Genomic DNA, 20,795 nt, shown 5'->3' on the forward strand with positions numbered 1-20,795 from the left:
GAAGAGAGGACAGGAAGGAGGTGTCAATAAACTTAGAATTTGGTCCTTTAAGATAAGTTGTACCATGTCCTCATGGCTAAAATTGTTGTCTCCAGGCAAAAGGATGTTTGAGGGCATTATCTATTTATCCAGTAAGCACTTATTGAACACCTGCCATGAGCTATGTCCAGAGAGGATATTTTTTTTTTCCTAGAAACATTTAAAATATCAGGGAGACAAATTGGACTTCAAGCAAGAGAGGTCTTAAATGATTACAGAGAACAGCAATTGATTTTATTTTGTTGTCAATAAAATTTTCAAGTTGGTTGAAAGATGTATATCTAGTTGAAAATTACATATTTATATCAATCAAAATTGCTTAAGCCAAAAAGAGAACGTATTGACGGATATAATTGAAAAGTTCTCATCATGATAATTGCTAATGCTTACTGAGGACTTACTGTTAGCCAGGTTCTGTTCTAAGTGCGTTACTTTTATTATCTTGTTAAATCCTAGCAGGAGAGCCTGGATTTGAACCCAGATAGTCTGCTTCCAGAGACTGCACTCCTAGCCACTGTGCTTTGTTACTTCTTAAAGAAACAGCTTCAAGCAAAGCTGCATCCAGGGATTCAAACATTATTATCAGGGCTTACTCTTTGGCTCTTACTCTGCTTACTTCTGTACTGAATTAATTCACATGCAGGTGAGGTTTCTCCCTACCCATGGTAGCTGCAGAATTAGACCATCCTTACAACTAGGATGTCCAATACAAAGTTGTTTTCTCTTTCTGAAAATACCAGACCTATTATTACATAAGTCAGTATTTAATGTTACGAAATAGATTCATAATATTGTGAAGTAAAAAAAAAGCTCCTTCACAATATAATAGGTATGGGATGACCCATAAGCAAAAAAAAAAAAAAAAAAAAAAATAAGCAAATACATTTATAATTGGAAAGTTGTAAATAAAATATTAGCAATAGTTATTTCTGAGTGGTGTGATCAGGAGGACATTTTTTCTTTTTGATTCTCAGTATTTCGATTGTTCTACATTGAGGATTATCATGAGCTAGACTGTAAAAATGTTAAGGGAGACAAATCAGTACCAACTAACAAATATATCTCCTTATATTGCTTTCTGCAGCCGGATACACTTCCATTCATTCCATCCTATACCACCAAGGTCTATGGATCAAGAAATTGGCAAACTGGAGGTGACAAAAACAGCAGTGCCACCCACTTTTACCTGTTTCCATTTGGTTTGTAAAATATTAGAGGGGAGGGAGCAGCAGCAGGTCAGCCTTACCACTTTCTTGTGCACACGGACAAGCTTTGAATCTTCCCTGACGTTACAAATAATCCACTTTGATACCGTTCAAAAGGAAGTATTAGTTATTCCTTGGAAGGCCCACTAGTGGTCCATCAAAGAAGGAGAAAAGGGATAAAGGAACCAAGAAGTCCCAACGTGAATATACAGCCCAAATTTCCAGTGCCAGGCCCAGTTAAAACTAGCTATTTAGTCCCCACCCTCAAGGAGTTTACAGTGGCATTAGGAGAGCAAGATTATAAGATCAGGAAAGATTAGATAGTGCGATTTAAATAATGCAGGATGGGAGGTGGGGGTGCTATACAGTAGTGAGCCCAGAAAAGATTATGAGAAGGGTAAAGCTGATCCTAGGTCTCCCCATTTATGCTTTTTAACACTCATTTTCCCTTTCCCCAGCTTGCAGCATCTGTGAGAACACAGTAAACGCAACCTACTTGAGACTGTCTTCTCAACTATAAAACACGGAGAATAATAATGCCTACCTTTTGGTTTTATTGAGAGGATTAAATCAGGCAATGCATCTATGCCTGGCCCAGTCCCTAGTGCAGAGTAAATGCTCAGTTAATAGTATCTATTACTATGATTATTATCATTGTCAATAACAGAAGCAACCAACACAATGACTAACACAGGCTTTGAAATCTTATAAAGTCCTTAAAAATCAACCACACCCCCTGGTATTCCAGATTTGGCTCTTTTCTGTAGGTAGCATCTAGAGGCCACGAGCTCATTGATTTCATCCGGAGAATGAAACATGCCTAAAACCTTCTTCTCTCATGCTCACTCCCAACCTGTTTTCTAAATGTAGACTATTCACGCACAACATCCTCTTGACTCAGATGTAAACTTAGCGCCTCCCAGAGCCTATATATAGATCATGTGACACCACTTCACTGCTCTTCACCTCACAGGAATCACCTTCTTTGGGATATTTTCTCACATTCCAGAAAACTCTGTTCTAGGGAAGAGTTGAAACTTACATTGAATAAAACTGAGTAACAAGGCTTGATTGGCCCAAGACTTAAGGGAAAAAAAATGTTCGTCCTTTATAATTTCAAATTCAAGGTCTTACATGCAGAATATTCGATTGGAAAGGAAGATTTAAGATAGTGCTGATGCAGAAGAGAAATAGAGACTAAGAGAACAAAGGGGAAGAGGAGGAAATGTATATCTGGTGGTTGCTATTCTGTTTGTAAGCTCAATTCTTCAGTCCCCTTCTAAATTCTGTGAGCTACCTCAAAGTCCTCTTCCTATGTAAGCTCCTCCAAATTCCTCTTTTTGCTTATATTAGCCAAAGTCAGTTTCTGTTGCTTGAAAATCAGTCACCATTACTGATTCATAAATAAAGAGAAAATGGTAGTTAAGAATGAGAAGGAAAATAAACAAGGTACAAAGAGAAGCAGAGAGAATGAAGAAAGTAGCTGGATCCTATGATGGTCTCAAATTTGGAAGAGTTCCAGTCCTGTCTGTGCCTATCTTTTAAAAAAGGGCCCCACCCAACATCCACCACTTTTTGTTAAAATGGACCCTAGTCTTTGCAATTGAGATAGCAACTATTTTCCTTGTTTTTGGTATTAATCATGACTCTTTCAGGTCCAAGTACAAACAGGTAACTGATCAGCTGGAGCAAAAACATCCAGGAACCATGATTCCTCCATGGCTAGATCTAAAGTCTTAAAAGATATCACCAGGAATCTAATTATTCAAATTTAAACCTGCTTTCCTCTTTTTGGCTTTATTCTCAAAGTCTCTCCTCTTGGTGGTAGAGATGACCAGCAGGCTATCAGGGGTGTCCAACCTTTTGGCTTCTCTGGGCCACATTGGAAGAAGAGTTGTCTTGGTCTACATATTAAATATACAACCACTAATAAAAGGCGATGAGTAAAACAACAAAAAAGACCCATGCATCATTTTCATGATATCTGCCATCACAGATTACCAAAAGACTCCTCACATAATCCACATGTGGCCCACAGGCTGCAAGTTGGACATCCCTGATTCGTCGTCTCAAAAAAAAAGAGAGTTTCTCTTTTCCAATAGTGTCAACAAAAGCTACGTAGTTGACTCTCGCTGGGAAGATATTACTTGCCTTAAATCATTGAAATATAACTAGAAAACGATGACACCAAGCTTGGTCATATGCCTATCTTTGAACTACACTCAGCCCATACAAACCACAAGGAAAATCTACTCCAAGGTCAGTAAAGATTACTAGTTGTCCTTCCTAACTTCTTTTCTATTCCTTCTTGGTAACAAAGCCCACACATTTTAGCCAGGCATATAGCCACTGAGACTCTACTTTGGAGGGCCTCTGAAAGCTAGAAAGCCATACATTTGACAGTATTCTGAACAATCGAGTGAGTGGAAATAATGCTGGAAACTTCCAAGAAATGTCAGTAAAGGGATATGACTCTACTTCTTTGCCAATGGCCAGTATGATGGCTGGAGATGAAAAAGGTATCTATGTGGTGATTTTAGCATGGAGCAAACACATAGTGAAGCAACAAGCTAGAAGGAACCTGGGTCCTGAACACTGTGGAGCTTCCACAGCAGCCCTTAATCATCTTCATCTGGACTTTCAAGTGATACAAATATAAGCATATATCTTGCTTAAGTGAGTGTTAATTGACAAACTAGCCAACCCAACATGATCCTACCTGATACCCTTGAAGCTGAATCATGTGCTACTACAGAAAGATAGTAATGGGAGTAGTGGGCAAGCATGTCCACTATCTCAATGACCCCTGAAAATTTTTATTGAAGTTGTGATCCTTACTCGGATTGGAAATTTGAAGAGGAAAATCTGCCTAGCTCTGATGTATCTGAATACCCATAGATTTCACAGTTTATGAATTCAAAAATAATTTAAAAATTATGCCAAGCATAGAATTACGAGAAGTAACTGTACCCATGTTTTTTTTTTCTAAGAAAAAAGTACCTATCACAACAGATTATTTCACATTTAACCTTGTAATTTTAACAATGGAGTGCAAAAATAGCAGGTTCATGATGTGAAGAATTGTTGAAAGTATGTATTGGAACTCCTCTCAACATATTTGTTTTGACATTTTTATTAACAATTGAAGTGAAGAATTAATTAAATTGTAATCAAACGTGGAGATGACATGATGCCAAGAGAATAGTTCATGATTTGGATAATGAAATCATAGACTCATGGAATTACACCACATTAGAACTTCAAGAAGTTTTGAGGTTAATCATAGCCTCCCATTTGACAGCTGAGGAAACGGAGGCTCAGAGAAATCAACCCATTTGCCCAAAATGCAGTTGTAGTCAACAATACATCTGGGATACAATCGTTCTACTTTCTCCTTTTGAATAAATGAAAGCTACATCATGACTTCAGATTCAAATAGAATTTAAAAAAAAAAAACTGGAACAGTGAACTGATGAGACAAGAACAAATTTAATCAGATCAGATGTGAAAGGACCTTCATGTTTGGTCCAAGGAAGCCCACTGTACAAGCACAGTATGGGGTAGATGTGCCCTAATCAGCAGCACTTGTAAGAAACACTTAGAGATATTACTTGGCTGCAAGTTCAAGATGTCAGAGTGTGATGTAGCTACAAGACAAAGATAATAGAGTCTTAGGTGGCATTACTAGAAATACAGCTTATAGAAGAGAGGTGAGTGTCCTGTTGAACTTTTCAATCTATACCTAGAATTTCTCATTAAGTGCCAAGTGCCTTTCAGTTTAAAAGAGACATAGATAAATTAGTTCACATTTGAAAGAGGAACCTAGGATAGAATTATGTGAATAATGGTCAAAAGAAGTTAGAGAGCTGTAAAGCACTGTAATTAAGAGCCTGAATCTTGAGTCAGACTGCCTGGGTTTAATCCTAGCTCTGCCAATTACCGAGTATGCATTTGTTAAACCTTCTTTTCACTGTCTATAAATTAAGAATTACAATAATACCTGTCTCCAAATATAAATAAGGTAGTCCATGTCAACTGATTAGTACATTACTGGTGCAATCCAAGCACTCAACAAATGTTAGTTACTATTAGAATTAAGAGAGCAAAGTGATATGGTGATAATGATAACAGTCTCATAGGTTATAGTGAATATTAAATAAGTTAGCACATGCCAAGTGCTTGACACAAAGTTGGTAGCTATTATTATTATCTGCAGTAGCAGGATTGCTCTAACATTTTTCAGGTTTGGGGATAAAATATTTCAATTCCTTCCTGAAGAAAGTAGTCAATTATATCCCTAATGAACATGAGGTGATGGGGATCATCCAGATATCCCATGGGGCACTCACTTTGTGGACACCCAGGCATGACAAGTTGGCATTGTTGTTAAGGGATAACCCAGTTGTGCTCTGGGTCATAGCCATCTAGGCCTGTTCTGATTGCAGGGGTTCTGATCCAAGGGACTAGTGTGGTCCCTTAGGGCAGTATTAGGTAGGGATCGTCACTCAAGCCTGTTCTGGGCATGGTCACTGAGAACTGTCATTTAGAAATAATTCGAAGTGGAAATGATCCTGGATGGGTGCCCCTTGTCTTCTGGTTTCTCCTCCTAGTGCTACTGAGAGAAGAAGCCCAAGACACCCTGGCCCTTAGGGACAGTATGGTACCCTGGACAGCTCCCTGGAGAGCTGTCCACCGCTAGGGGGCAGTTGCAAAGACAGGAACCCGCCAGTCGCAGAGACCGCGGCTCTGGGGCTCTCCGGCCAGGCTCCAGGGAGAGGTGTGGTGACAATGTTGAGGCTTCGTGCTTCACGAGTATGAGGCAGAGCAGGCTGCCTGCGTGTGAGTCAGCGTGCGAGGGGCTAAGGAGCTCGGTGAATAGTCACGGAATCACGCTCAGCTCCTCCACCCATCCCGTCTACATCGTGTGTCCGAGTCCCGGGCGTGCGTGCGCTCCACATCCATTCCGGGCTGTCTGTACGCTTTTGGCTAGATGGCCCAAAGGGGAGCTTTGGGGAGTGGTTGTCGCTGTCGGTGTTTCTAGACCAGGCTATGGGATTTCTCCTTCCCGCCCCGTGGGGATGTGGGGGTGTGTCCAGGTTAGGGTGTGTGTGCTTCTGTATGTGTCCGTGCGTGTACGGGCCAGTGTGGTGGGACCGCGGATCAGGGCAGGGTGCTTGGATCCGTATGTCGGCGCTATCTGGACCTGGGTTTCTATCCTTGGGTGTCCAGAGACCAGAATGGTAGGGGGATGTCCAGCCTCCTGGCGGAGTACAAGGCTTAACACCTTCCCTTCACCGCCCCCAAGCTGGCCTGGGGCTCCTTAGCGGGCAGCCTGCGTGGGGAAGTCCTGGGATGGTGTGTCTCTGGAAGGGATAAGAGAGTGGGGGCATAGAGGACGGGCCAGGTCCCCGGGCACGGCGCGGGCTCGGGGGACCCGCGCGGCTGACGTCAGGCGACTCCTTAAATAGAGCTGGTAGCGCGCTCTGCTCGGCATTTCCCGAGGAGCCAGAGCGCAGCCCGCGCCAGCGCCACCGTCCGGCCCACCCGCCAGCCGGCACAGCCACGCCGCCGCCGAGCGTTCCGTGCGCGGTGCTCCGAGGAGCAGGAATGGGGCTTCGGGCGCTGGGCGCGCTCCGACCCCGGCACACGTAGGAGCCGAGGAGTGCCAGGAGCCGCCCGGCTGCCCGGAGCCCCGCCGCCTACGACTGGGAGATGTCAGAAATGCAGTCTCCTGTTCTCCGAGGAACCACCGCCCCCGGGATACCGGGACAGGGTTCGCGCCCCGGTCAGCAGCGTCCGGAGAAGACGGTGCCCCCTACACCCGACCCGCGCGGCCGAGGCAGCGCCACGCGAGCCCTCTAGGCGACCGCAGGGCCACAGCAGCTCCGCCGCCGGTGCCCCCTCGGAAACCATGACCCCCGGCGCGGGCCCATGGAGCCATGGCCTATAGGGTCCTGGGCCGCGCGGGGCCAACTCAGCCGCGGAGGGCTCGCAGGCTGCTCTTCGCCTTCACGCTGTCGCTGTCCTGCACCTACCTGTGTTACAGCTTCCTGTGCTGCTGCGACGACCTCGGCCGGAGCCGCCTCCTAGGCGCGCCTCGCTGCCTCCGCGGCCCCAGCGCGGGCGGCCAGAAAGTTCTCCAGAAGTCCCGCCCCTGCGATCCCCCCGGGCCGACGCCCAGCGAGCCCAGCGCTCCCAGTGCTCCCGCCGCCGCCGCGCCTGCCCCGCGCCTCTCCGGCTCCAACCACTCCGGCTCGCCCAAGCTGGGCACCAAGCGGCTGCCCCAAGCCCTCATCGTGGGCGTGAAGAAGGGTGGTACCCGGGCCGTGCTGGAGTTTATCCGCGTGCACCCGGACGTGCGGGCCTTGGGCACGGAGCCCCACTTCTTCGACAGAAACTACGGCCGCGGGCTGGACTGGTACAGGTGAGGAAGGGGAGCCTCACTTCGTGCCCTAGAGCTCCCCTCGGCTCCGTCCTTAGGGCCATCCATCGCCTGCTTTGCTCATCCTTTCGTGGGTTCAGGCTGGCACATGGCGGAGGAGGGTGGGGACTCTAGCAGATGGATAAACCTAGAACTTTCCAGTGATTATGTAGACGGACACGCGGTTTCTTGAACTGCAAAGGGCGTTCCCTGTTGTAACTGGAGTCGCTGGAAGCGAAGGGAGAGCTCCAGTCAAATCTAAGTGCTGGCTGGAGGGCTGGCTCCATGTCCAGCCTTCAGGGTGCCCCTGGAAGGGGTGAGCCAGGACATGCGAGAAGGCCCTATCTTGACCCTTGCTAAGATTTTTCGTGGTCCCCAGCACCTTTCAGGACCTTGAGAAGGGGAAGTCAGGACAGAGACCGCTTGGGATGGGGCTCTGCTTGGAAGAGGTTCCCATAGTTCAGGCCAAATGAGAGGGTATCCTCTGAGGTCTTTGGGTGAGAAAGTTTCCACAGGGAGTCTCAATCCCAGCCCCAAGTGTTTACTGTTGTAGGGGACCCAGACCCCCAGTTGCTCTGGCTCAGGGTCAGTGGTCTTGGAGTGGTGGAAAGAATCCTGGATTGAAGTCTCCAGTCTGCCACTTAGCTTCAGCAAGTTCCTGAAAGTCTCCCAGATCACAATGAGCAGGAAACAGTCCTTGCGTGGTCTGCCCCTCAAGGCTTTTCTAAAGTGCTTTAAAGATGTGAAAAAGACACTTCAGGTTGTTTGGTGCTTTTAAGCATACTGGTATGACAGTATGAGCACTTCAGGTGAGAGCTGGCCATGGTCCTGGGGACAGCCAGGCACACACATACTTTCCATTCCCCCACCGTGTGCCAAGGATGAGAATGATCCTGGCTGGTGGTGTCTGGGCATAGACTGAAGCTTCTGTAAGGGGCAGTCTCCACTCCTCAAAGCCCATTTGCCTCTCAAGCCCTGAATGGTGCTGAAGTGTAGGTGTGACCTACACGTGGGCTGAGTCAGGCTGTAGCATGAGGTACGGGCTCCCCATATAACATGGGTCACAGAATTATCACTATTCACCTGATCCCTTGAAGACTTTCTAGAAACATCTCCATAGTAATGGTGTAGAGGGGAGGGGTGGTGTTGTAGCTAACACACTAGCTGAGGCTACTTCTTTAATTTTAGCTCCTGCTTTAGGCAGTAGGGGTCCTAAGCGTAATGTACAAAGGATAGCATGAGAGGGGGGCCCTGGCTTTACCAAAAAGGGGAACCTCAGGACCAACTAGTTGGTCACCTTTGCCATTTGGTCCTGGTCTGTAGTGGATGTGGCTGTGGGGACAAGAAATGGGGCATGCAGTGTCCCCAGGAGACATATTCTGTCTGCAGTGGATCCAAGCAGGGTATAGCTGGCCTGTGGGTGGCTTGGGCATTATTGTGTCTGGTTAAGTGGAGTTAGGTGGCACAGAGAGGCAGGTCGGGCTCTGTGCCAATACTGATGGCCCACCATGCTTTCCAAGCTGTGAGCCACAGGTACCTCATCTAGGCGTATGAGGACAGTGTCCGAAGCAGACTCTGGATGGGGAAGGCAAGTGCCCTGAACAGGAGAGCTGACCGCAGTGGGTCAGCCATGGCCACATTCAGATGCAGGCCAGAATTTCCGTGATGGAAAATCTGAAGAGTATTATGAAACCCTTTGCCAATGTGGAGTGCCTTTTAAGTGCAAAATAGCAAAATTCTGAGTATCTGGCTTTTCAAAAGTGTACCCTCCAATAAGCACCTATACTTTGAGCCCATACTGTCTTCTTCCCCTCTTCTCACTCCACCACCAAACAACACACCCTTCCCGGAGCCCATGTCATTCAGGGATGACTGCTTTTTATTTTTAACCTTGGCATGTGTGATTCTAAGCCAGCTTAGCTGTGAACCTTAGAGATGGGAGCCATGGCTTTTTTTTTTTTCTTTCTTCTTCTTCTTCTTCTTCTTTTTTTTTTTTTTGCACATTTAGATTCTGTTAAAATTCTCAGCTGAGTCTTGGGAGGTTTTATTTAACATCAAGCACGCTGACAGTTCCCCTTCTCCCTCTGCTCCCCCCCCCGACCTTTCCCCCTCTTTGTATCTCTAAAAGAGAGATTAACCCAGAGGTTGGTCACAATTGCCCTTTCCCCGTCACTACCCAGGAAGGCTGAGAAGCCACCAACAGTTTGTGCCTGTCTCGGTTGCAAGTCCACAGTCCCAGAGTCAAGGGCTTAGGTTGCAGATGGCCATTTCTGCCTCATTTGGATGCAGTTTCTATAATCACCAGAACATTTGTCTGTCTGTAAAGAACAGTCCTCAGTATTTCTCTTTATCATCACTCAAGTAACATGCATTAATTGCAGAAACGATGGGGATTTCTGGGATCTTGTGAAATCCATGTTTTCACCTTCTTCCTGAATTTCATGAGTTAGGGATGGCAGGTGATAAGACATTTCCTCTCTCTGCCCGTTGCCCTTGTCATTTCAGAGCTTGCCATCATAAAGCCAGCGTCCACCGGGCAGACCTGGCCTAAGAGCCCTTGCTCCCATTGTAGTGGACTCTGCTTTCTAAGGGTGGAGGTGCAGAGTTGCAGGCAGTGGACCTTTTCCTGATCTTCCCACATTGAAATTCCTGGTGATGACTTCCTGGTTAGGTGGCCCAAATCCAGATAGACAGTGGGAAAAACAAGGAAAGGGTTATTTCTGTGGATAAATGGAGAGTAAGCCTGAGGCACAATGATATCGCCAGAAAGAACATCCTTGCCCTCAGCCTGAGCCCCTTCTTGGGAACCAGCCCCGTTTAGAAGAACTCAGCCCTCTGCAGTGGGCTTCTCCCCATTCGCTGTCTTTCTGCAATGCCATCCCTAATGCTTCCCTCACCCATACCTCTGGCCTGGGTTCCCCAATCCATGTTTCTTCACCAAGGTAACAGCTCAGCCTTAACGATGGGATCAGAGACAGGCTATTCAGGTCCCTCATCTTTTATAAAGAGATACAATCAGTGCCATATCTAGTAGTTTCTGGAGTTGTAGGGGGAGCTCAGCTTTGCTTAAAGTGCTCTCAGTTTTGCTAGTGTTTGGGTATGGCAGGGGTGTGTGTAAAGAGAGGAGGAGAATCTTGTCTAATGGCTTTGAAATGCCACCCAGAGCAAGTTAATATGTGATAATTGACTTTGTGCTCTGGTGTCCAAATTTTGATAGATGAGCCCGGTCTATAAATGTTAAACTTCACTTCACAACTCTGGTTACTTATTTGTTCAATGTCAGTGATGTTCTTGGGATGGTAGAAGGCAAAGAAGATGCATTATTTGCCTCAGAGGCAGTCGTTTAAGTATGAAAGAGAATAAAAAGCGCAGAATAGGATCTATCATATTATCCAGTTCATTTAAATCAAGAAATTGCATTCCAATAGCAAAGCCAAACTCTGGAAAAGCAAACTTTGGGAAGAAATAAAACCAAAGGCAGAAGGTGAGGGGCCTTCTGCACAAAGTAGTTAATGCCGAAGGTTTTACCGTCTTTTAACAAACTGCTCCGTAGGTGGAACAGACTTATGGGTGCTCACTGGGTGTACCCAGATGCATGTGCCTGCACACCTCACGCACATGCATTGTTGCAGCATCAATGCAGACTTATGTCTTTATAAGGAATTTCCCTGCCTCGGTCCAGGAGAATGTCACACACTGTGATTAAATGAAACCATAGAGTCCATAAATCCCCCATTTGTCTCGTAGGCCTGTGTCAGCCTCACTGCACGCTGGAGACGGAATAGTTAGTGCCAGCACATGTACGGTTCTTGTCAGGCACCGAGGAACATTCAGAACAGGCGAGCAGAACTGTCACTGCTCAAGGAGGCTTTTTGAAGAACTGGTTTTTCTTCTGCCTAGAACTGAGGGGGACAGAAGAAGAGTTTGAAATAAAGAATAGGCTTGCCCCAAAGCCTCAGTATGTGGGTGCATAGGTGGAGGAGACCCCGGTGACCCCAGTGCTTTCTAGATACCTATGTTGTTAAGGCTGCTTTGCATGTGAAAGTGTGAAAATATCACTTAGAGATTCTAGGAAGCATGTTCATTTTAACATCTCTGAAACTAAGATGTATCTCGTGATTGATGGTGTCTAAGATTCAAGAGTGAGGATGCTTCCATATTGATCGGAAATTCTCTCAGGGGTGGTGTTCTGTGCCTGGGAGACCTGGCTTCCTCACCCCACCCTGACACCCACCGGACTTACCAAAGAGCCAGGGACTAGCTCCTGCTTCATCTCTGGAGGCAGCAGGGGTCTCTTGTGATTGTTGAGGGAGCTGGACCCGTTTTAGACTTTTTGAATGTCACCCAGGCCGTCTCCCTGAAAACATCTTTCCTAAAATTAGGGAAGGTGTGGGGTTGACACGCACCAGGAGATAGCAAGGTGCTGTGGTGGGCATGTTCTTCGTGGGCTTCTGTAAAGAGGTACTGGCGGCACCTCCCACATGGCTGGAGGGACATTTACAGAATCCATCGGGTCTGGAGCAGAGTCGGTATCCAGCAGGTGCTACTACATGCATGCTTGGTACTGTTCCGTGCAGTGGGTGTACAGGCCTGTAGAATCACTTTCTTCCCTTTGATTGGACCTCCATGAATCATTCCTGAGTGACTGAGTGACAGAGTGGGTGAGGAGGGGGCGGAAGCACACAGCTCCCTATTCATCCCTATCTGTGGCCAGAGGACTTGGAGGGGACAGGGGACACCATCTCCATGTGTGAGGGCTCAGCAGCAGGGCTGAGGTTAGGGATTGATCCAGGGGTAGCTAAACATGAGGGGCATGAGTCAGGCTGAAGAACTGACAGGTCACGCTGGCAGCCCAAACCTGTGGGACTCATTGTCTCCCTCAGAGCTAACTCTGGGCTGGGTTAATCCGTTTATTTATCAAACGCCTACCATTTGCCAGGCTCTGTGCCAGGCTGCTGCAGCCAGCATTGCTGCCACTGTGTTCTCCTAATGGGCCGCGCGGGATGGTCTGAAGTGCTGTGCAGTCCACAGGCAGCTTGACGAGGTGGGTCAAAGCCACCAGCGAGTGGAAATGACTTGCACTTTAGAGGTAATTGCTGCCTGTCAAGCTCCACAGCTAGGCTGTTGGTCCAATGCTACGCTCCCAGAAGATTTCTCAGCAGGATAGGGAGATAGAGCCAGGGGCAGAGAGTTATTACCAAGCGTGTTCTTGGGAACATGGGGCCGAGGTGCTGATGGGGTGATCTGGGGCTTGCAGGACTCGTGGATTTTGTGGGACAAGTAAAATGAGTATGCCTTTGTGAGCTTTTTGCATCAGAGAGGCTCATAGTTGCTCCACCTAATTGCCCACAGCCACCGGCTCATGTCAATGCCCCCTAAGTAATAAAACTAGGGGTGTCTTCCCTGAGTGGAAACCCAAGGAACTTCCACTGCTGTCTTCCGAACGACAGTGCTGTTCTTTGGGAGGCAGCATTTTCCAGACTGCAAACGATCTTGGACCACCTTGATGATATTTGCCAAGGCCTGGCCCAACCGCTACTATTATTTTTCTTAATATTTTTGTTTACATTAATTCACTTAAAAATCATAATTTTTCACAAAGAACAGGCTGTATTTTTCCTTCAGTTTGGATACATCAGAAGAGATAATGTATTCATACAGCGTGAATCAAAAGTGACAAAAGGCACTCGGTGAAAATGAGTCCCCTCCTTCCTACCTCACCTTTCAGCCATGAAATTCCTCTTTCCAGAGGCAACCAGTTTAGATGCGCCCCTCTAAAGATATGCATTCGTAAACCTAACACATTCTATGCAAAGATGGTTAAAATAAACATTTTTTAAAAGCAGCTCTATTTTAAAACCGCCCTTCATGGGAAACCAGGATCACTTGTTATAATTAGAAAGAGATCATAAAAATAAATTGATTGAAAACAAAACTGTGTTATTGAATTTTTGCTCTCTAGTGTGACTGGAATGTTCCAAGCCTGCAGCCTCCTCGATCTTTGTTTAAAAGAGGGCATTAGGAGACGCTACTAAATGCAGTTAAAGAAATATCAATATCAGCGTGAGACCTTTTCTCCTTGCTGTAACCGGAAGTCATGAAAGTAACAAGATAATAAATTTTCTCCTTCTGGGATCCGGTGGTATTCAGAAGATCTGTGGAGCCCCTAAAATTATCCAGATGGGGTACAGCACTGACATCCTGGGAAATATTGCTAAGGTGTGCAGAAAGTCCAGCATAAGTATAAATCCAAAGACATTCCTCGCTTTCAGATTCCTTTGATGTGTTGTTAATGATTGAGAGAGAGAAGCAAAGGAAAACTCAGAACAAATATGAGCATTAAGAGCTCAGTGTGTTGATTTGTAATATTTACGAGGGAGCCTAGCATGCTCAAGAACTAAGGTTCCCCGAATAAAGAGTGTAGTGGGCATTTAAAGTATGAAATAAATCCCCAGGGTTACTGTGGGGGTTTCTTTTGTATCAGTGGCATTAGTGTTGCAAAAGTAAGAGTTAAGTTATTTTCACTAGGGAGTCGGCCACTTATTTGAGACAAGAGTCTCTCTTTGCTGCTCTTGGTTGAGTGCCGTGGCAACTCAGCTCACAGCAACTTCAAACTCTTGGGTTTAAGCAATTCTCTTGTCTCATCCTCCCAAGTAGCTGGGACTACAGGTGCCCACCACGATGCCTGGCTATTTTTAGAGACAAGGTCTTGCTCTGGCTCAGGCTGGTCTCAAACCTGAGAGCTCAGGCAATCCACCCACCTCGGCCTCCCAAAGTGCTAGGATTACAGGCATGAGCCACTGCACCTGGCCTTCAAGTCTTTCTTCTTATTTCGAGGTTCATGTGAGACAGAATACCCCCTTTATAAAATCTCATGATGCAAAGTACCTTTTCTTCTGTTCTTCAAAACATGATGTGAGTGAGGCTTAAATAAAGGGCAGGGTGTCAATTTTGCTTTCTCAAGCAGTTTAATTTCACTGAATTAAGAGCAAAAGACAGTGTAATTTCTTTTTTCTTTTCTTTTCTTTCTTTTTTTTTTTTTCCGCCTGGCTAGTTTTTCTATTTTTTAGTTGAGAAGGGGTTTTGCTCTTGCACAGGCTGGTCTCGAACTCCTGAGCTCAAGCAATCCACCCACCTTTGCCTCCCAGAGTACTAGGACTACAGGCATGAGCCACCACGCCTGGCCAACAATGTAATTTCTTTGTATCCTTAAAAAAAAAAAAAAACCCATAAAAGGAACGCCACTGGGGAAAATGGCCCCTGGGACTTCTTATATTGCTAACAGAGGTGGCTTAAAGGGTGTCTATTGTGTCACGGCTCCCAAATTTGCCTTTAATTGGGAAGTCACTGACACTGATGGGAAGGTGACTTCTTTTCAGGTCAGGATCTGGCTGCCCACTGGGTGAAGGAACCTCTACCCTGAGGCTGGTGGAGAGATAATCAGGCATTGAGATAGTGCCTCATGGTGGCTCAGGGCTCTGTAGGAAGCAATAAAAAGACACATATCATTGGCGGGAGAGAGAGCAGCCTAGATTCCAAAGACATGGATGAGATGAGAGGGAAAGCAGTTTCAGCGCAGAGGTTAAGGCTCAGGATCAGAAAGAATGTGTTTTAACTCCAGCTCCACCGCCTGCAAGGTGAGTGTCCATTGACTGCTTGCTTGTTAGTGCCTCAGTTCCTCCATCTGCACACTGGGACTAATCGTATTGACTGCCATGTGCGGTTGCTGTGAGGATTCAATGAAGCAATTACATGTAAAAGTGCCCAGAGCACTTCTGGCAGATGGAAGGTGTCCAACAAGTGTTAGTTGCCATTATTGGCCATTGATTTCTTCATCATACCTTTATTGAGCTCAATACTGAGGACAGAAAGATGAATAGGACACAGGTCCCTGCCTCTCAGCTCTTCACAGTTTAACGGGGTTATGAGATGTTCATGGAAAATGTGTGTATAAATCGGATAGGGATAGTTACCATAATAAAGGTACAAGGAGGGGTACTGTAGCTTGGAAAGGAGATGAAATCCAATTGGGGGAATTTTGGAAGGCTTCCTGGAGGAGGTGGTATGTTGTTTGGGCCTCAGTGAGCAAAGAGAATTCCCTTGGACAGAAATATTGATCTGGGGGCTGAAGGAAGGCATGGCCCTAGAGCAGTGCTGTTTCTAAACACATTCATTCCATGATTTCTGCTCCGATTATAGTGAAATCACAAAAGAAAGTTGTTTCAGATCACCTTTAGTTCTGCATGCATTTACTGGTCACCTGCTATGTTTCAGGCAGTGTGCTAAACCCTGGAGAAATAAACAGGAAAAAGAATTCATCTCTCCTGTAAAGAGAGGAAGGGGCAGAGAAATTCAGTAGCAAGCCTTGCTGAGAGAAAGAGAAAGCTCCCAGTATGTGTGAAGTCACAGAGGAGAGGCTCCCACCAGGGTAGGTCAAAGAAGCTTTTGGCAGAGCTGATGCCTAAGCTTTGCATCTGCTATTTCCTCCACCCATTCCTCCCTCCCCCGGAATCCCAAATCTGGCTGTTTCTCATCGTGCAGGTTCCAGCTCAAATGTCACCTCCTCAAAGAGGCCGTTCTCCACCACCTAGTCTAGGCTGGCTCACCCCACTCATCACCCTCCGTCTCTCGTCACCACCTTGTTTTATTTACTTCACACTTTTTATTGCCACCTGAAATTATTTCATTCATTTTCCGTTTAACTTGCTGTCTCCCCACTAGAATCAAAAGTCAAGAGCAGGAACCTTTGTTCGTGGCTGTGTCCCCAAAGCACAGGACAATGCCTGGTAGGTGCTCACGAAATATTTGTTGAGTGAATATTCTTAGATAGTAGGGATTAGTAGGCATCAGTGAGCCTGTTCTGAGGCTCCATACTGGCCTCGCCTGGTGTGAGTCTCGTCACACCTGCTTTTGAGAGAATGCAGAACATGGAAGCTGGTGACTTGTCATCATATCAATAGGTATTTACTGAGCACCTACTATATGCCAAGTGTGTGGTCACTGGGGAGATAGCAGTGAACAAAAGGACAGAAATCACTGGCTCCGTGGTGCATACTTTCTGGGGGGGTGGGAAGGAGGTGGTTAATAAATAAACAGGGAAAATACACCTCTGTCTGATGCTGACAAGTGCTGTGGAGAACATAAAGGGAAGGTGAGCAGAGTACTTGGTAGGGGGGAGACTAAAGCACCTTTAAATCGGGTGGTTATAGGAAAGCCCTCACTGAGGAGGCACTATCTGGGCACAAACCTGGAAAAGGTGAGGGGAAAAAGCATACTGCAATCTGGGGAAGAACCTTCTAGAAGAAGGAAGACAAAGAAATGCCAAGGTTCTCAGGACAACAGGGTAGCTGGGATGATGGAGGGAAACTGAGGGGCCAGTGTGGCCAGAGTGGGGCATACGAGGAGATGAGGGATGGGAAACGAATCCAGAGGGGTAACCAGGGCCAGATCCTACAGGGCCTCGGAAGCCACTGTAAGAACTGGGGCTCCTACTCAGCAGGTGGGGGAACACTGAATGGTGTGGAGTTAAGAAGTTGTATAGTCTGATTACATGTTATTTTTTACTCATTTTTATTTATTCTTTTTAGAGACAGAGTCTTGCTCGGTCACCCAGGCTAGAGTGCAGTGGCACGATCATAGCTCACTGCAACCTGAAATTCCTGGCCTCAAGCAATCCACCCGCCTCAGCTCCCAGAGTAGGCATCCTCAAACTATGGCCTGCGGGCCACATGCTGCCTGCCTAGGACATTCATGCGGCCCACCAGGTGTTTTTGCCACTACTGCCTGTCCTGCTTAGCAGCCGACTCGTCCTGGGGCCCGCAGTCCGGCCCTCCAACAGTCTGAGGGACAGTGAACTGGCCCCCTGTTTAAAAAGTTTGAGGAGCCCTGCTCTAGAGTAGCCGAAACTATAGGTGTGTGCAACTCTGCTGGCTAATGTTTTTGAAAAATATTTTATAGAGATGGGATCTCACTATGTTGCCCATTCTAGTCTTGAACTTCTCATCTCAAGTGATCATCCCATGTAATCCTCCCAGAGTGCTAGAATTACAGGTATGAGCCACTGCAGCTGGCCTTGATTACACCTAGGGGACCAGAGGATGGAAGTGGGAAAGCTGGTTAGGAGGCTAATGCGGTGGGGAGTGCAGTGGTGACAGTGGGCGGAGCAGGAGAAGGGGCAGAAGTTGCAGGACCTGCTGAGGGGTGGTGTGGTGGTGTGGTGTGGAGAGAGGAACCAAGAAAGATGGTGGGAGTGATGGTGATAATAGTGCTGCTGCTGGTAGCATCTGTCAAGGACTTGGTATCTTTCAAACCCTTGCAACTGACAACCTGGACTTTGAACCAAATATATATCCCTGGTCAAGCCCCTGGTTTGACTGGTCAGCTGTCTGTCTATAGATGTCCCTGAACTAACCAAAGAAAAGAACAGACTTTGTAGCTTTGAGTCTTCACTCCCAGATCAGTGGGAAATGGCAGAGTCCCCATTTCTAGGGATCTTTGAGACCCTTTCTTATAAATGCCAAGCTCTTAAGTATCTTCTGAAGGTTAAATTAGCTTTGTTACAATCCCAAAAAGGCACAAGTCGCTCAGTGTGCACCACCCTGTTTCTCGTTCTTGTTCCAGCCCCATCAGTATGCATGGCAAGGTGGCTGCCTTGATGACATTGCTAGATTTAGGAGACTTGTGCATGTGGCTTCCTTCAAACAGAACTGAACGCTGTGATGCCTTCCTGCAAGATAGTCGGCATCTGAATCTCCCCAACTTCCCCAAAGCTGCTGAAGCACGGGGAAGCATTCTCTGCCTTGGCAGCCCTTTGCGGTGTGTTTCTGCTTTGATGGTTTTAATGAAGATATGAAATCATCTAACAGCTTTCATTTTGCTCGGGCAAGATGTCTTAAGGTGGAGGTGGCGTTTCTCAGGATCAATCCCCATTTTCAGAAGTGGTTGGCTAAACTCTGCAGTCTATGGCCACTTCTAGCTGAAAGACTGTGAGATCTGAATTATTAATTCTGTGAAAGATGACTTAAGTCATTGCAAAGCTCCGTGATGCCACACTCCCTACTTCAGGTCTCCTTTCTTGTGTTTTCTCCAGTGCAAACATCTCCATTAACCAGAAATTCTCGGGTAACTTGGTCAAATCTCTGTCAGTCATTTCACCGGGAGAGAAAGAATTTAACTTAATTCAATTGTTCTTTCCTGCCAAGGATGAAGAGGAGGAAATAGGCATAAATGACTCTGGGAATTACTCTTGTCAAGGCTATTTACAGGGACTCAAATGTGGGCATCATTCAAATGACATCTGTGCAAGCAAGGTGGTCTCTAAAACACGAACCTCTAGCACCTCTCTCCATCTAGGCAGCCGCTGGGAGTGTGTGGGAAGGAAGAGGGGTTCTGCGTTGCTCTGAATGTGGCTTTGGGAGCTGGGGCAGGGACTGAGCGGCTGTCGAGAGCTTCCATCCTGTGGAGAAGCAGTTGGAAGCAGTGAGTGCCTCCCAAACTCAGTGTCCTTTGGGACTTTGTGGGCACATAAATGAATAAACAAATTCGGCTGTGGGACAATAAGAATAGGTGGAGACTTGTCCCACTTAGACAATCCCATTAGAGAGGGTATTTGTCCCCTTTAGAGGGGACAACCACTAGTCAATCCCAACCAATTCTTTTGCCATCTCTTTATTCTGCCATATTTCCCAGCTGTTTTTTTTTTTCCAGAAAAAGCTTGAAATACGACATTTAAAGTAATGTGAACTCTCGATTTATAATTGCACCTTACCAATTCACAACTTTTGGAGAAAACTTGTGGACCAAACAGAATATGTCGTGTCTGTGGGCTGCCTGAGACCCGTAATCTGCTCTTTCTTGACCCTAGGCGAGTAAGTCTTAGAAACAGCTTCTCCTGGCTTCTAATAATCCTGCTTCTGCCAGATATTATTCACTAAGTCACTTCATCTTTCCAAGCTTTGGTTTCTCCTATATAAGGAGAGGATATCCAGCATTCCTACTTCATAGGTTGTTGTAGAGATTTGGTGTAATGAGAAAGTGTTCAAATGTATTGTCACTGTTGTGGGTCCCCCTTCCCAGGTTTGAAGAAGATGTGATTAGCATTAAGCTAATGGTTGTGCCTGGAGACAAGAGGCATTTGTCATAACGTGGACCTTTGTCGAGGTGAGCAAGGCTGGGGTTTTAATTGGGCCAAGAAGCATCTGGAGCCAAGATGACTCATGTTTGGAGAACCTCATTTAGTTGTAAAACTGGACCTCAGGGAGGGGGCCAGCAATCTCCACTACTCCTTATTCTCATTTATGTCCCTGCCCACAGAATCTCTGTAGGATACTGAGTTTGTGATAACGTTGCTATTACTGCTTCTCCATGGGATAGGAGCTCCCACCAGCTCAGTCACTGCCCCAGCTCCTGATGCCATATTCAGAACAGCGTGGAGCCTCTCTTTCTACACACTTGTATTGTTTTAGAGCTGACCTAGCTCTCAAATCCATCAGAAGAGGAATGCCTCTCTGATTCTGGTGGTTTGATATTGGCAGAGTCCAATCTGGCACATACCATCTTGCTATGAGAAGGCTAGGGGAGTACAGGGCTGGACCATTCGGATCAGCCTAGAAACACCGGGTACTATGGGAACTTATCAAACCTAGAGTCCAGATGCAAGTTATGTAAGACCGCAATTATGGGGTTATCTAAGTTCTTTCTAAAATCTAACGCCTTGTTTCCCAACCTTTAGCCATTTGTGTACCATCTCCACCATTTGCTTTTGGACATTGCTACAGATGTTTTCCTTTTGAAGTCCACTCATAACTTTTACTCAAACACATTTACTTAAACATGAAACGTTATATCACCACCCTAAATGAGAGGCCTCATCTCTTGTCAGAAATAGAAAGTAGTCATTAAAACAAATACAGTAAAAACCAAACAATGCAATTCAACTTAGGCCTGATAGTGTCTATGCCTTGTTCTGCCTGAGGCAGCCTCTTTCTCTGTACTTGAGAGAGATAAGAAAGAAAGAGAGAGGGAGAGAGGGAAGGAAGGAAGGGAGGAAGGGAAGGATGGAGGGAAAGAGAGAGAAAGGAGGAAGGGAGGGAGGGAGGGAAGGAGAGAGGGAGGAAGGAAGGGAGGGAGGG

The 20,795-nt window shown here is 46.3% G+C and overlaps 1 protein-coding gene across 1 annotated transcript in view; it reads left to right on the forward strand.

The window, feature by feature from the left end:
- The first annotated feature begins 6,705 nt into the window (after window positions 1-6,705).
- HS3ST2 (heparan sulfate-glucosamine 3-sulfotransferase 2) overlaps window positions 6,706-20,795 on the forward strand; it is an 85,129-nt gene continuing 71,039 nt past the window's right edge. Inside the window, exon 1 of the mRNA XM_003795722.2 lies at window positions 6,706-7,668. Within this exon, the coding sequence (XP_003795770.1) occupies window positions 7,184-7,668 (485 nt within the window). The 5' untranslated portion in view covers window positions 6,706-7,183. The remainder of the gene's footprint in view (window positions 7,669-20,795) is intronic.

This window comes from Otolemur garnettii, unplaced genomic scaffold, assembly GCF_000181295.1.
Source record: "Otolemur garnettii isolate 467f Iridium unplaced genomic scaffold, OtoGar3 scaffold00096, whole genome shotgun sequence".
Lineage (NCBI taxonomy): Eukaryota > Metazoa > Chordata > Mammalia > Primates > Galagidae > Otolemur > Otolemur garnettii.